Here is a 14,889-nt window from a genome sequence, read left to right on the forward strand (position 1 = left end):
GTGTACTGACAAAAATCTACCTTTGATTTGCACATAGTAAATGTTCATGTGTTTCACCAAAATCTGACTCTTAGATCAATTAAGAATACCATCCCAATTATTTCATATATAGAAAGGACATAGTTCTCAGCAGAATCATTAATCTTTTGGGAAGTTTGCTTAATGGATTGCATTAAAAACAGTGCATACATTGTGTTTGCCGCATTCATGTAACATTATTTTGTCTGATTTGATTAAGCATTGTATTTCTTGACTGGCCTAAAGCCTGAGTTATGAGATGATGATTTTTTTTTTAAGACTGTATGATCTTGGAATCAGAGGCCTCTACATTTATGCCAAGCTTGTTAGAAAACTGCTGTGGGTAATTTCTAGTTTAGTTCACATCCCGCACACTCCCAGTCAATCCCTACATCCAGACCAGAGCAAGCACACATTCCACTAAGTTCATCTAACAATGATAAAGCTTGGTGTTTATTTATTAAACACCAGCAAGCATAATAAATATATATTACTGGCAAAAAGGCAAAAGCAGGAGAAAGAGAAACATGAACAATAGGCAAGAATTTACATTATATAACTCTATCAAAGGACATGTATGATTGTGTGAAACAGATGGAAGTATGCCCAAAGGTTTGAATTCCCCATTCATCCTTCAGTAACCAGATTTTTGTTCACAATGTTGTTAATAACTTGACTCTAAATGTTTTAGTATATTTTTCTTTCTTATTTAAAAAAATGTAAATCCTGTTTATCATGTAAGTTATAAAATAGGTATCTTCATTTGTGTTCCATAAAAGCATATATCAAATTGATTTGTACTGAATCAGTCTATCTAGTGCTCAGTTGACTGATCTAATGGTAATAAGTTCCAAAGGTCTCCAGCAAAAGCCTTCCACAGTTCTGCTTTCTGAGAAATATTTTAAACCAGAGATGGCCCTGCCTAACACATTCAGATAGTAAATCAACTTCAATATAAGTCTAAACTACTAACTAACCAGGTCCTAAAAGACAATAGTAAGGGTAAAGGGATTTTTACTGTAGAAATAGCCAGGCATACAACAACAAAATATAACTTGGACCAGCAGCCAAACCAAAATATAACTTGGATCAGCAGCCAAACCAAGAAACCAAGCCTTCCTGAATAGATGCATAGTGGAATGCTGTTAGCAGTGGCATGAGGACCACCATTAGAAATATCTTGCTCTGATAAGTCAGAAGCTCAATGCTGTTCATAGATGGACCATTGGCTGGAGCTTCTTCATTGTTAATGGCCATAGAAGGAAAATACATGGAGCATTCCTGGAGAAATGACAGCCGTTTAGGCTGTGTAATATTAAAAACTCCAACCAGCATTGTGCCCTTGGAGGTCTACAGTATTTATTTATTTATTTATTTATTATTCAAATTTTGCCACCGCCCATCTCCCCCAAAAGGGGGACTCTGGGGGGTTTACAATAAAATCAGTAAAATCAAGATTATAATAATGACAATTAACTTCTATAAAAACAATTACAGATATAAAATGCAATAATAAGTATAAAATCCAAGAGGTTAAAAATTCTGATCAGGTGGGAGGAGCTCTAAGGTGCGAGCCAACCCCATGGATGGTTGCCCACCTGCCTGCCCCATACAAGATGGCAGAACCAGATTTTCAGGGCCCTCCTAAAGGTCGGAAGTGAAGACGCCTGCCTCACTTCTGAGGGCAAGATGTTCCAAAGGGCGGGGGCAACTTCAGAGAAGGCCCATTTCCTGGACCCCCCCAGATGGAATTCTCTTATCAACGGGGTCCGCAACGTGCCCTCTCTGCCTGCTGGGGCAGGTCGATGTTATGGGGATGAGACGGTCCCTCAGGTAACCTGGCCCCATGCCATGTAGGGCTTTAAAGGTCATAACCAACACCTTGAATTGGACCCGGAAGCAAACTGGCACCTGGTGCAGCTCATGCAGTAAAGATGTTATATGTGCCAATCTAGGAGCACCAAAAATAACCCACGCGGCTGCATTCTGGACCAGCTGAAGCTTCCGGATACTCTTCAAGGGTAGCCCCATGTAAAACGCATTGCAGTAGTCAATATGAGAGATGACAAGGCCATGACTGACTGTTCGGAGGGCCTCTCGTTCCAGGAACGGGCGTAACTGGCGCGCAACCCAAAGGCGAGCAAAGGCCCTCCTGGCCACAACTGCCACCTGCTCTGCGAGCAGGAGTCGTGAGTCCAGGAGAACCCCCAGATTACGCACCAGGTCTGTCTGTATCCAATGTAAATGTAAATGATGCAAAATATGACCAGTAGGACCCTAAATTCTTAATATTCTACTCTAGCTTAATACAGCATATGCTTTTATTAACTACAGCCAGTTCTTCAAATGCATGAAATATTACATACACACACACACACGAGCTGATTAGAGCTGATCTGAAGAAGGAGAAAGTATTTTTTCTTGGATCATGTGCATCTGCATATTTTAAGGAGTTGCAGACTGGTACTACTTGCATGACCCTCATACACCAAGCATCTTTTTGCCTTCAAATCCAAGGTGCTGCACACCCTTAGTAGAGAGACAAGGTAGAGAGAAACACACACACTGAGCAAGCAAAGGCCTAGATAAAAAAACTGAAGTTTTTTTTTCTTAACAGACTTGAGTTTTGACCTCCAAAAACTATTTGCCAATTGTTCAGTTTATGTATTCTTTTAGTTTCCTTTTCTTCTTCCATCCTTCACATATTCTTCCCCACTTTAGGAGGGAACGCACACCCTTCCACAATCAAAAGGCAACAGCTGCATACAGTACACGAGGGAGGCACAGGGAAACCTGGAAGGACCCCAAGATTTTCAGAAGTGCAGAGCAATCCAACCCTACTCCCAAATCCAAAACTAGAATACTTGGTAGGCATGGAATCCTAACTAACTATAGGGGGAGAAAAAGAGAAGCAGATGGAAAAGGAAAATAGTGAAAATATTAAACAAGTAGAAAAAAACTATCTCATTTTCTTGAGATATAATTTCAGTGCACCCTGAAAACAATTTTTATACGTTTGTTCCTAGTCGAGGAAAATATGTAGAAAAAAAAAATCCATGATTTCACTTTAAGTCCACTCCAGCAAAAAAAAAAGAAAAAGAAAACAACAAAGACTTTATCTTAATTCTTATTTTGCAAGAATTATTTTTAAAACATGTGGCCCATGCAAATTCCAAAAGAAGTGTAGCTAACAAAGCCTACCTTGTAGCAACAATTCCTTATTTTTTTGATCTAATTTTTGTTCTTCAATCTCTTTCAGCCACAGGCTAAGGATAACATACACATACTCTACTCCAGAAACATAATACAATATTTTATTGCAGAACAACTTGCCTATGTACCATTCAGACTGTAGACAGCCATTGCATCCACTCACATATTCATCGATCAGAAAGGTGCTTTTACAGGACTTCTATTTGTGCTTCCCTACAGAACCCGTGTGTCCTGGCTCACTTGTGAATCATAGAACCATAGAATTGTAGCGTTGAAAGGCCCACAACGACCAGCGTTAGATTTTCATGTGTCTCTTTGCTACCATCTAGTGGTTGTCTGGATTTTTGAAGTCCTGTCTGGAAGCCTTGTGATAAATTTCTGAGTTAGTTGATTGGATCAATAAACTCTTGTTTTGGAGTTTCCACAACATTGTATCCTTCCACTTGACCCTTTTCAGCACACTGAGAATGGGACCAAAGGCCATCTTTTCCATCATCTTATTTCTCTGAATGCTTTTGGGAAGCACCTTCTTAACTGGCAGTAAATCACTTCTACACTCTTCATTGCGACATTCTAGGTAGGGATAAATTTGTTCTGATTCAGTTTCCTCTGGGTTGGGAAGATTACAACTGTCCCATGTCCCGTAAGCTAGCCTACTTTCGTGATGGCTGGGTGATTTATGAAGATGCTATAAGTCAGTATTGTGGAAATCACCAAAGAGAACAAGTTATCCTCTGCCTTGCTCTTATTTTATTTTATCCCAGAAAGAACTGTAAGAAGTACTACTGAGTCTTCCAATAGGAAGAGTTTAGCAACCGCTGTTGAAAAGTCAAATAGGTAGCTAACAGTGGTATATGTGCATTCAGCAGAAGTTCCACCAACACACCAAAAAAAAGAAAGAAAGAAAAGAAAAAAAGGCCAATATGGAGCTGCTAAGATCAGAACTAATACAGAGTAGGGCAGTTCTGCTTGCAGATGCTTCACCTGTTTGGAATCTTTTGAGGTTGATTTTTAAAAAAGTGTTTTGATATAAAATTTTCATTTTTTCAGGTATTTTAAGTTTAGATTGGTTTTGTTGCTCATATTTATGTGTGTGTGTGTGCATGTGTAAAATTTATTGTCGAGGACTCTATTACTACAGTATATTAGTAATATAGTATATATAGTAATATCAGTATATTAGAGTACAGTATACTCTGTGTGTGTGTGTGGTACGCATTTGTACTAGAAGCACAGTTGAAATGCCACACATACATTTTAGAAAAACTAAAATGAAAATGCGCCCGAGCACACTAATGCAAAAGTAACACCAGCCCTCAGTCATGCCCAAACACAATCAGTCACACATACACACCCTGATTTATTTACACACTACATGGAGCCTGGAGCTAGTTCATGCACCACTGTCTGTTCTTTACCTATAAACAAATGCAGCCTGGCCAGAGAAGTGGGCAGCTTATCCCCAGCAACAGTGCAGGGATCTACATTTGTCTGCACACAAAGCCATTGTTCTTCGTGTTTGTTTGGCAAGGGCAATAAAACCTCCCATGCCTCAGCAGCTGTAAAACTGACCTAATTCACACCCCCTCCCATGGGAGTTCCTTCTGCTTCTCTGTCCTGGGCTGCTTCTCTGTTGCCTCTTTGTCAGGAAGAATCCAGAGGAAAGCAATTTCTGGGCCACGGGAATCACCCTGGGGCCAGAGACCAGGTATCAGTGGAAATCCCAAAAGTTTGCCATAGTCATATTTGAGTTTCAAGCTTGGGAGCAGTCACTATAGCTACCGTGGCAGACGGCACCTTGCAAGTTGGTTTCCATACTAGCTTGGTTACTATTTAACATCTCCACCCACATTAGGCTTGATTAAGCGAATCAATAAGATAACAGGCAAGGCAGGTTTCCTCACCCTTCCTCCCTCCCTCCCTCGCCCAGCTTCTTTTCTTGTTATTTTACACTTTCCCATTTTCTTCAGAATTATACTGATGAGAAATGGTCAATGTAAGCACACAGCTAAGTGCTAAGATGGAGGGCCCTCCGTATGGTGAGTACACAGGCTCCTGTCGGCCTATCTTTTCTTGTTTTTGAGGAGAGACACTCAGAGGTTGAGCAAAGCTGTGTACACTGAGGGCCGACAAATCCTGCTGTTTGTTGTTGATCTATGGAGACCTTATGTGCTGGGCCAACATGCATTTCCTGGCTGTCCGTGGTCTCAGTTTCCCTGTGGTTGGCTTCTTCTTAGCCTGTTGGAGAAGCAGGCACTGCTGCCCATGACTTGAGGAAAGAGGGAGCATTACTGGAATTTGTTTTGATTTTGAAGTGAGGATGAGTTTGCAAAACAAAACGTAATGTAGAACCAGCAGGAAAGGAGGTTAGCTTAGCCTGATCTGAGGCTGGAACAAAAGTAGGCTTTTCAAATGCAATGTTGAAGTTTGTACTACGCTCTTGTGTGTGTGTCCTTGCGTAAGAGAGAGAGAGAGAGATCATGTCAAAGCTCTCACAAAACTTTGCAAAGAGGCTAAATGTGGGAATGCAGTTATTCTCAATGAGATTGATTTCTGAGTTGATATATATGGAATGTGCTCATTCAAATGGCGTAAGGTCACACTTACATGGGCTGGATAGTTAATCCCGTATTTATATGTATAACGCATTTGTTGTCCGTGAAGGTGAACAATAACAACTTTTCTGTCTGAGCTATGTACCCACGCGCTAATAGTGCACTTTCTGGTCCTGTTTTGCTCATGGATTTCTTGTGAATTGAACATGTGCAGAAAGGATTCTCCCAATACATGTTGTGTTGCCCATTGCCCTTTATTTACAGCAATGGCAAGTTATAAGCACCTCTTTTATCAACAGAACTAAAAAACACCAAAGTTGCAACCTTTTGGAATAAGGATTTTTTTGTTGTTATGTTATTCATAGTGTTAAATTATGACTTATTGAATAAATCACAGTGGCTACATTCAGACAGCCATTGACTACAAATCACAACATGCTAAGCCTGAATTAATCAAATCGTATTATGGTGTCCTAACAGTCGGGAACCACGCTGAGAAAAGGAATAGGTCTCTAGTGTTTTACTACTGCTACATTAAACAGAAAATCCTAACAAACTGAAGAAGCATGAGAAAAACCCAGACAGATAAACCCCAAAGTCAAGGCGGGTCTGATCTGTGTCTCTTTGAATGGCTGCTTAACTTTTCAGTACTACGCATGAGTTTTCCCCCCTGGATAGGGGCCCCCTCCTGCTCACCATCAGTATTCATGACATATGGCTTAGCAAGTTGTATGAACTTATATTGTGTAAGTGACTGGGGAAAAGAAGTGTTTGGAACTGAATCTCAGAAGCTAGTGAGTTATCTGCTGACCACTAGGACTCTATCCTTGGTTTGGTTCATATAACACTAAAACTATACTTCGCTACAGATAGTGGTCATCTGGATTTTTGTAATCCTACATAGCACATACCAATTTCTATGTGTGCAAAGCACTATTCCAGTCATCCCCAAGCACACACCATAAGATGGATTGTTTGGTTTTGATTTAGCATGCTGTATGAACCAGCCATAATTTACACCTTAGCTGTTGTGTTGACCTAGGTAAAGGTAAAGGTTTCCCTTGACATTAAGTCCAGTCGTGTCCGACTCTAGGGGGCGGTGCTCATCTCCATTTCAAAGCCGAAGAGACGGCGTTTGTCCGTAGACACTTCCATGGTCATGTGGCCAGCATGACTGCACGGAGCGCTGTTACCTGCCCGCTGAAGCGGTACCTATTAATCTACTCACATTTGCATGTTTTCGAACTGCTAGGTTGGCAGGAGCTGGGACTAGCAACGGGAGCTCACCCCGTCATGCGGATTCGAACCGCCGACCTTCCAATCGGCAAGCTCAGCAGCTCAGTGGTTTAACCCGCAGCGCCACCGCGTCCCTTAATTGTGTTGACCTAACCAATTGTAATTAGTTCACACCATGATTAAACAATGGCTTAACATAATATGTGAACTCCATCTTACTGTAAGCCTGGCAGGCTGATCTCCAAGCTTCAAGGGCTGCAATGTTAGATCTGAGTGAGCATCCAGTCATCTTACCTAAAGGCCCACCCTTCTTCTGTGCAATACAGCTCATGTAGGAGGCCTCTGCCCAACACCTGTTGTTGTTTATTTCATACCACCTTTTTTGTATATATATTTATTGTTGCTTTGGATCTTTTCTCACATAGACTTGTTTCTGGTCTTCTAGTTCTGTTCATTTATTGCTTCCTGGGATGTTGACATCAGTCTGACTTTTTCTCCACCTCTATGTTCGTCTCCTGGGTATTTGTAACCACATACTTGCTTCTGAACCATTTAGATGGGTAGGCAGTTTGAAGGGTTCTGCAACAGGGAATGTAACTTTGTAGGATTTCAGGTGTAGAGATAGTGCTATAAACAATAACAGTTACAGGTGGTATGAAGCTGGCTCTGATGGTAAAAGAGAACTTCATAGCTCCATTGGCCAAAGGAAAAGCTGCCCTGCTGTGAGAAGGAGGTATTGTTATAATTGTTTTTCTTCATCAGATCATCAACTGACATATTACACCTTTGTATTGTTCTTTTTAAATTATTTTTAGTAATTTTATTAAAAATTACAATTAAAAAGAGAAAAACTAATACAAACAAAAGAAAAAAGAAAAAATAGAAAGTGAAGAAAAGAAAGAAAAAATAGAAAGAAAAATAGAAAAGAAAGAAAAAATAAGAATATAGTAGAGAAAAAGAAAAGAAATATATAAAGAAGTGACTTCCGCCTTCATCACAAGAGGTATAAACGATTTTAGTAACCTATCACCTTCTCTTAAAATACAACAAATGATCTCTTCTCCCCATATTCCATCTCTTATCTATCGACAAATTCTTAAAGGCCTGTTGTTCAGTCCTGATCAGCAAAAGTCCATTAAAGGTTACCAGAGATAACAACATATCTGTTTTAACCTTGATCAAATAAACCAACTTTATATTCCTTCCTTTTACTTTTAACAATCTTGATCTTTATGCCCTTCAAATAATGTTGTAGAACTTGATTATCCCTTCTCACAAAATTCTTCAAAGCTTTAACAAGTCTTTTTTGTAAATCCAGTATAGGAAGGTTATCCAGGTCACTCTTTTGGTTTGTTATTTGTATATTCTTTTTAATTATTAAGACATCAGCTGGTTTCATTTGTATGTCCAGTGTAGCATCTTTTTCCATATAATTCTTGTAGCCTGTCATTTTTAAATCCACCTTCAGATCAGTCTCAGTCTTATCCAGTAAAATTTGTTCCTCTTCCATAACATCTTTTAAACACAGTCTATCTATAGAGGCAGACACTCTTAAAATTAACTTCTGGGTCCATTGTTCAAAAATATCTTTCAGTATGTCCAATGTTAAAATATTTTGCTCCATTCTGTATTAGTAAGTCAAATTTAAGTGATCAAAAAAGCACAACCCCAAAGGAAAAAATAGATGAGGGGGGAAATGAAGAAAATGTCACCATTTTTTGAAGGTACACGTAACTCATGAGCAACCGGCAAGTTTATGTTGTCATTATTCCATCATTTTGCCCGTGCTTGATTTTCCTGCACACTCTTTTCTCACATGTATCCTGTGATATAAGTCCCTCAGTAGTATTATGATTAAGTGGATATTTGAATCTGGGCCTCCTGCATCATAACCAGCACTTTAAATGCCTCACTGTACTGGCTCTAAAAGGTTTAAAGCTCATTCATATGGATTAGTACACTGTGCTGTTATTGTTGATTGCTATATTGGACCCATAGAGATAAAACAAACCTGCAAGGCGGGTCATGCATAACTTTTAATTTGTGATGGTAGAGGAGAAGGACCAGATTTATCCTATGAAATAGAATCCTGTGCAAATATGAAAATGCAGTACCTTTCCTTGTTTCAATAATACCATTTACCTGGACCACTCTGATCTGACATTGTTTGCCTGTGGCTACTGTATTTAGCCAGTGCTCGCTTTCATGCTGTATCAAAGTTGGCCTTGTCCACATGGAGGGTGGAAAAGGTAAAGATGGTGAGCATATAATCAGTCCTGGGCTTTTTTATGTACATTGTGTAAGACAGGTGTAAATGTGGGGGAGGGCGGGCTTTGATTGCATGATCAATTGATACCATTTTGACCTTTTTGATTCCCATGTGGGAACCCCTGCTGCCATGTGTTGAAAGGATAGTTTTGACAGCACCAGACTATAACCACAGTGAATAACTGCAGTTTACTTCCCAAATTTTGCATGCATTGAATGGATGATATCAACATGCCTACAAGCCATTTAGTCTGGGGTACGTAGGTGGAAGTTAGTCCAGACTGATGAAAAAATACTTTTATTGTAGGTTATAAGGGTCAGCTTTGTCTGATGTAGAGCTCAGTGGGTTTGTGACCAAGTTTCAGAAGTTGAAGGAAAATTAAGATTCTAGTGCAATTGGATAGAAAAAAAATCTCCAATTTTCTGTCAATGCACATGGAACATGCAGTAGATGTAATATACACGACTCTTGAAATGCAGTGGTGTGTCTTGTGTTTTATTATTTTTTCTGTATAATTGCTTCTTAAATCAGCCTGTTCAACCTGGTGCCTTCAAGAGATATAGGTCTACAGCTGCTGTAGAAATAAATTCTTCAGAAAGGTCATTAGAAAAATATGGGAGAAAATTTCTCCCTCATTCTTATAACTCTGGTGAAGTATATATTGTTTGTGAGTATTTGCATATAATATGGAAGGCCCAATGCACAACCCAGTATTAGATGGGGTTGCTAAGCTGAAACCTTTGGCACCTCAACACTGTGTTCACATAACACTCATAACCAGGCAGATGCACTTACATAAGATGCCAAGCTTGGTTAATATTAATCTTGCTAAGATTTTCTTTGGCTTAGCATGTTGTGAGAATCCAGCCTGTTTGGTTAGGTTACTGTTCAATGGATTTTATGAACCCAGAAAATCAAGTTAAGCATGTTGTATGAAGAGACAGCAATAAAAACAAGGGGCCTGGGAAAAGCAGTTCATTTATTTCTTTCCTTAAGGACAACAACAAAAGCAAGAAAAGAAAAAGAAAAGAAAGAAAGGAATTTTCCCAGATAGCACAGAGAAGTGGGGGATTAACCCATCCTCCCCCACTGTCCTGTCAGATCATTTATGCATTTATTTCTAATGTTTTTCTTCATTCTTCATTCAAAATGGCTCACGGAATGGCTTACGTATAAATCAGTAGGGGGTTGGGGGTTAGGAATGATTCCAGCATACCGCCAGCAATTTAAAAGACCTGACACAGGAGAAGGAAAAAGCAAACTCAGCTGCCAGTGCTTCCAGTTAAGAACTAGGTTTTAAATCATGACCACCTAGATACAGTTTGGATGAGAAGTTGGTCTTTCAGTAGGGTGGATCACTTGGCCTATTTCCCCTTTTGTGACAGTTAAGGAAACAGCCAGATGGGGATTATATCCCTTAGCATGGTCTATATTGTTGAGTCCTATGGTTGGGGGTCTATTATCTGCCTTTCTGCAGGAGGTTAAGGTCACAAAGACAACCATGTGAGGTAGGTTGGGCTGAAATAGTGACAGGCTGAAAGCCACCGAATGTGGCTCTGAGATTGAGGGTGGACTTCAACCTAGCTCAGGGTCTTCTTAGTCCTAGTCCAACACCTTAACCACTACACCATACTGGCTGTTTTTTTCCTTGTACTATTTTCCTATGGCTGAAGCAGGACATGTCAGAGGAGCAACATGCTGCATTCAACCAGCTGCAAACTTCTCTGCTCCACAGAGATAAAGTACTTTGATTCAGAGGAGATGAAACTCTTCTGTGCAACACACCACTCAAGATAGGGGAGTGCCTCCATTATCCTCCCTCTTAACCATATTGTCGGGGACGCGGTGGCGCTGCGGGTTAAACCGCTGAGCTGTCGATCGGAAGGTCGGCGGTTCGAAACCGCGCGGCGGGGTGAGCTCCCGTTGCTTGTCCCAGCTTCTGCACACCAAGCAGTTCGAAAACATGCAAATGTGAGTAGATTAATTGGTACCGCTTCGGCGGGAAGGTAACGGCGTTCCGTGAGTCATGCTGGCCACATGACCCGGAAGTGTCCTATGGACAACGCCGGCTCCAAGGCTTTGAAACGGAGATGAGCACCGCCCCCTAGAGTCGGACACGACTGGACTTTACGTCAAGGGAAACCTTTACCTTTACCTTTAACCATATTGTCATGGCAGAGGAAGGCTGTCATACTCCAGAGGAATCCTTGCAGGCCATCGCATTGTAATCACAGCAATAAATAATAATGGAAATACAGTACAATATTGTTATAGTCCAGCATTACATTAATATAAATTCAACCAGTATACTAGTATTGATTCTCACAAACTAAGATCTTACCTTGCAGCCACTCCTAAAAATTGTTGTGCCACAATCCAAAGTAGTAGGGCAATCAGGTGTACTTTGACACTGCACATTGCATGAAGCCAAATGATAGCTTATCAGAATTTGCCACAGCATGTTGTATGAATTGAATCTTGGCATACTGAAATGTAAGGCATGGTTTATGGCTTTGTGTGTTGTGTTAATCCTACAAATTGTGACTTTTTCAATATATCATGGTTAAACAAACCACAGCTTAGCATAACATGCAAACGAGGTCATTAATAGGCTTTACACATTGAATTAAGCTATAATGTGGCTTGCTTGGTTAGAGCTTAGTACACAGTATGAACTACCCACTGGAGTTTTAACCCAAGGTATATGACTTAGCATTATACATGAACCATGGCAACCATGGCTTAGTATGCGTGTGGATGACACCTGTGCATGAAATGTTCCTTGAATGAAACAATATTTTTACACTGATCATTAAGCTTGGTTTTAGTTCCATATGGCAGATGCTACTTCAAGCATCTCACTGATCCGTGAAGATACATGGTAAAGGTGCCATGTCAACTATAGATTGGCTGCCCATCTGTTTTCAAGAAGCAAGCTGGAAAACACTGAGCAACATAGGAGAGAATCACTATGTGGAAAGAAAAAGAAATTCCCATGACCAATTTTTCATTCATTTTCATTCATTTGTTTTTCGTTCACAACACTGCAGTGAAGATCTACTCCTCCTCCTCAAAATATATGCTGTATGTTGAACGACCTCAAATGGAAACAGATTCCTCTAGGAGATGGATCATCTGTTTTAATTTGGGATTAAACCAAGGAAATGTTTCACCCTAGAGAAAATTCTTGCTATAAAGTTGGCTATATGAACCAGACTGCCGAGCCTAGCTGAGTCTACTGAAAGAAAGGGGGGGGGAAGGGGGGGGACATGCTTCAGAGCCAAATACAGATTTTTATTTATTTATATTTTTGCAATACAGGAATATTTATAAAGTTACACAAACATTGGATGATGGAAAATATAGCATGAATTCAGGAAGTCCATACAACAATTTATCAAGATATATCTGGAGAAAGATTAAGGAATTATTCTGTTCAACATGAGCTAATCTTCAGTAGAGTATTTAAGGAATATCTTTTTAAAGGGGACCCTTGCCCTGGGCTCCAAACATGAAGAAGGGCCCATCTGATGTATAAATTAGTTTTAAAATTATCATATGGAGTATTTTTGCAAAACTAATAAATATAATGGAAAGCTATTTCAGATTTCCAAACATACTTCTGATTACTGAGTTATTGACTTCATTGGACAAAGCTAGAGGAGAGCAAGAAATTGATATAGGATGCAGCAGAAAGCAAATGGGAGGAGGGAGTCTTAAAAAGTTGATAAATGTAGGGCTAGATGTATATGAAAAGTGTAGGTATAGATAGTTACCTTGGAATATAAAGAAACAGCAGGAAAGGGCCACATGAAAGTACAGTGTCTATCACCCATTATTTTAACAAGCAAATTACAAAAGAAATGGGTTAATATTTCACTGGCAAAGCATGAGTCCCAACTTCAGTTCTCATCACTTCCAAATGAATGATAACTTGGATTGTCACTTCCATTAAGGGAAGACAGTAGTGTGATATTTGAAAATAAATATAATTCCAGAATATACTTTTAATGTGGAAACACTATGCTTCATTCATGAAGTCTGACAAAGATTCCACATGAAATTATCTATCTGCAATCCTCCATATTTCACTAGCATTTAAGTTCTGTTTTTTTTCTTGCTATAAGAAATCGACTATGGATGGAAAGAACAGAATAGCAACGTAGTCTTTTTTTGTAGGAAAAAGGAAAAGGACAATGTATGACTGAATCCCAGGCAGAGCAACTCCTTGGAAAAGGTGGATGATGAGTTAGCACCTCCTCTTTTTTCAGTAATAGTTACCTGCCATGCGTTTATGGCTCCAGAGCCATCTAAGAAATAAAGAAAATAAAGCTGGCGTGTGTTCTAAACAAGTTGTAAAATGTCCATCACACTGGGATCCTTCCAAAAAGTCCTAAGACAAAAGGAAGGCCCACAACTATACTGGTGAAATTGAATTTTTGATTTGCTAGTGATTTTGGCAAACAAATTATTTGACTTTTTTGCTGAAAAGATTCTGAAATAAGATCCATTTAAAATTTTTTGAAGCATTGTTCTTTCCTTGTGGATTCTCAAGACTGTCTTTGGGTTTGAAAGCTATTTCCAGTGTTTTAATGACGGGGAGCTTAGGTGGTGGGAATGAGTGTTTCCAGCCCAAAAGTAGCCTTTTGGCCTAAGTCCGTCTACTTCAGGAAATCAAATTGAATAAAAAAGGTGCTTCTCCCAGCAACACAAAAATTTGGGGATTAGACATGTCCTTCTCACTTGTCTGCACTGAGCACTGGGTAAATGTTACTAATCCTTCAGCCATTGTCAATAAGGTATTTATAGAGTATCTGTTCCTGGGTAATCCACAGATACATATACAAATGGCACAGGAAGGATGGTGGTTTACAGCACTCATTTAGAGAACTTCAAAACAAATGGTGACCCCATAGAGTTGGGTGTTCTGGAAACTAAGAGTACAACTCCATTATTTCTTAACATAGTCATCTTCTTTAGTACAGTAGTACACAGAAACACTGGGAAAGAACAGGCAAAGGAAAGCAGAGGAGATCATTTACCAGATTCTTCCTTGCCTCTGCATTTTCACAACTTCGGAAATATTGCTCCTGCTCTTTTGGAACATCTGCAGAGTTTCACAGCATATTTTCAGGAAACGTTACAGGTTTGCAGTCAGAAAGCAGGTTCAGCAAAAAATCTTCTACCCCCCTCTTCCCGGCATTAAATCTGGTTCCAACTGACTATTACTGTTATAATGTACATGCAAGATGAGATAAAAGGGAGATGTGTAGCCATCGTACCCTTTCTGTGGTCTTGTAACAGCAGTCTGCTGCCACTAAGACTTCAAAGACTTTCCATTTAATCTAGAGCCAATACTTTGACATCTGTAATTTTGGGAGAGCTTGTTGTAAGCACTGTCACAAAATGCAGGCAACTGGAGTCATTATCCATTCACAAAATGGTTGCCATTATGATGGGCATACATCTTTAATTTGAAGCTCGAGGACGCTAGATGGTTGCATCTACACTGTGTACTCCCACCCCCAAACTCTGCTGCAGCTTTCCTTAATCTGGTACTGTTAAACTATAACTACCATAATCCCCAACCAGTATGAC

The 14,889-nt window shown here is 39.7% G+C and overlaps 1 protein-coding gene across 1 annotated transcript in view; it reads left to right on the forward strand.

Annotated features, from left to right (window-relative positions):
* Positions 1–5,187: 5,187 nt before the first annotated feature.
* Positions 5,188–14,889, forward strand: part of HNF4A (hepatocyte nuclear factor 4 alpha) — a 73,375-nt gene continuing 63,673 nt past the window's right edge. The window contains exon 1 of the mRNA XM_063297119.1: positions 5,188–5,270. Coding sequence (XP_063153189.1) covers positions 5,219–5,270 — 52 coding nt within the window. The 5' untranslated portion in view covers positions 5,188–5,218. The remainder of the gene's footprint in view (positions 5,271–14,889) is intronic.

Source organism: Candoia aspera, chromosome 3 (genome assembly GCF_035149785.1).
Source record: "Candoia aspera isolate rCanAsp1 chromosome 3, rCanAsp1.hap2, whole genome shotgun sequence".
Taxonomy (NCBI): Eukaryota; Metazoa; Chordata; class Lepidosauria; order Squamata; family Boidae; genus Candoia; species Candoia aspera.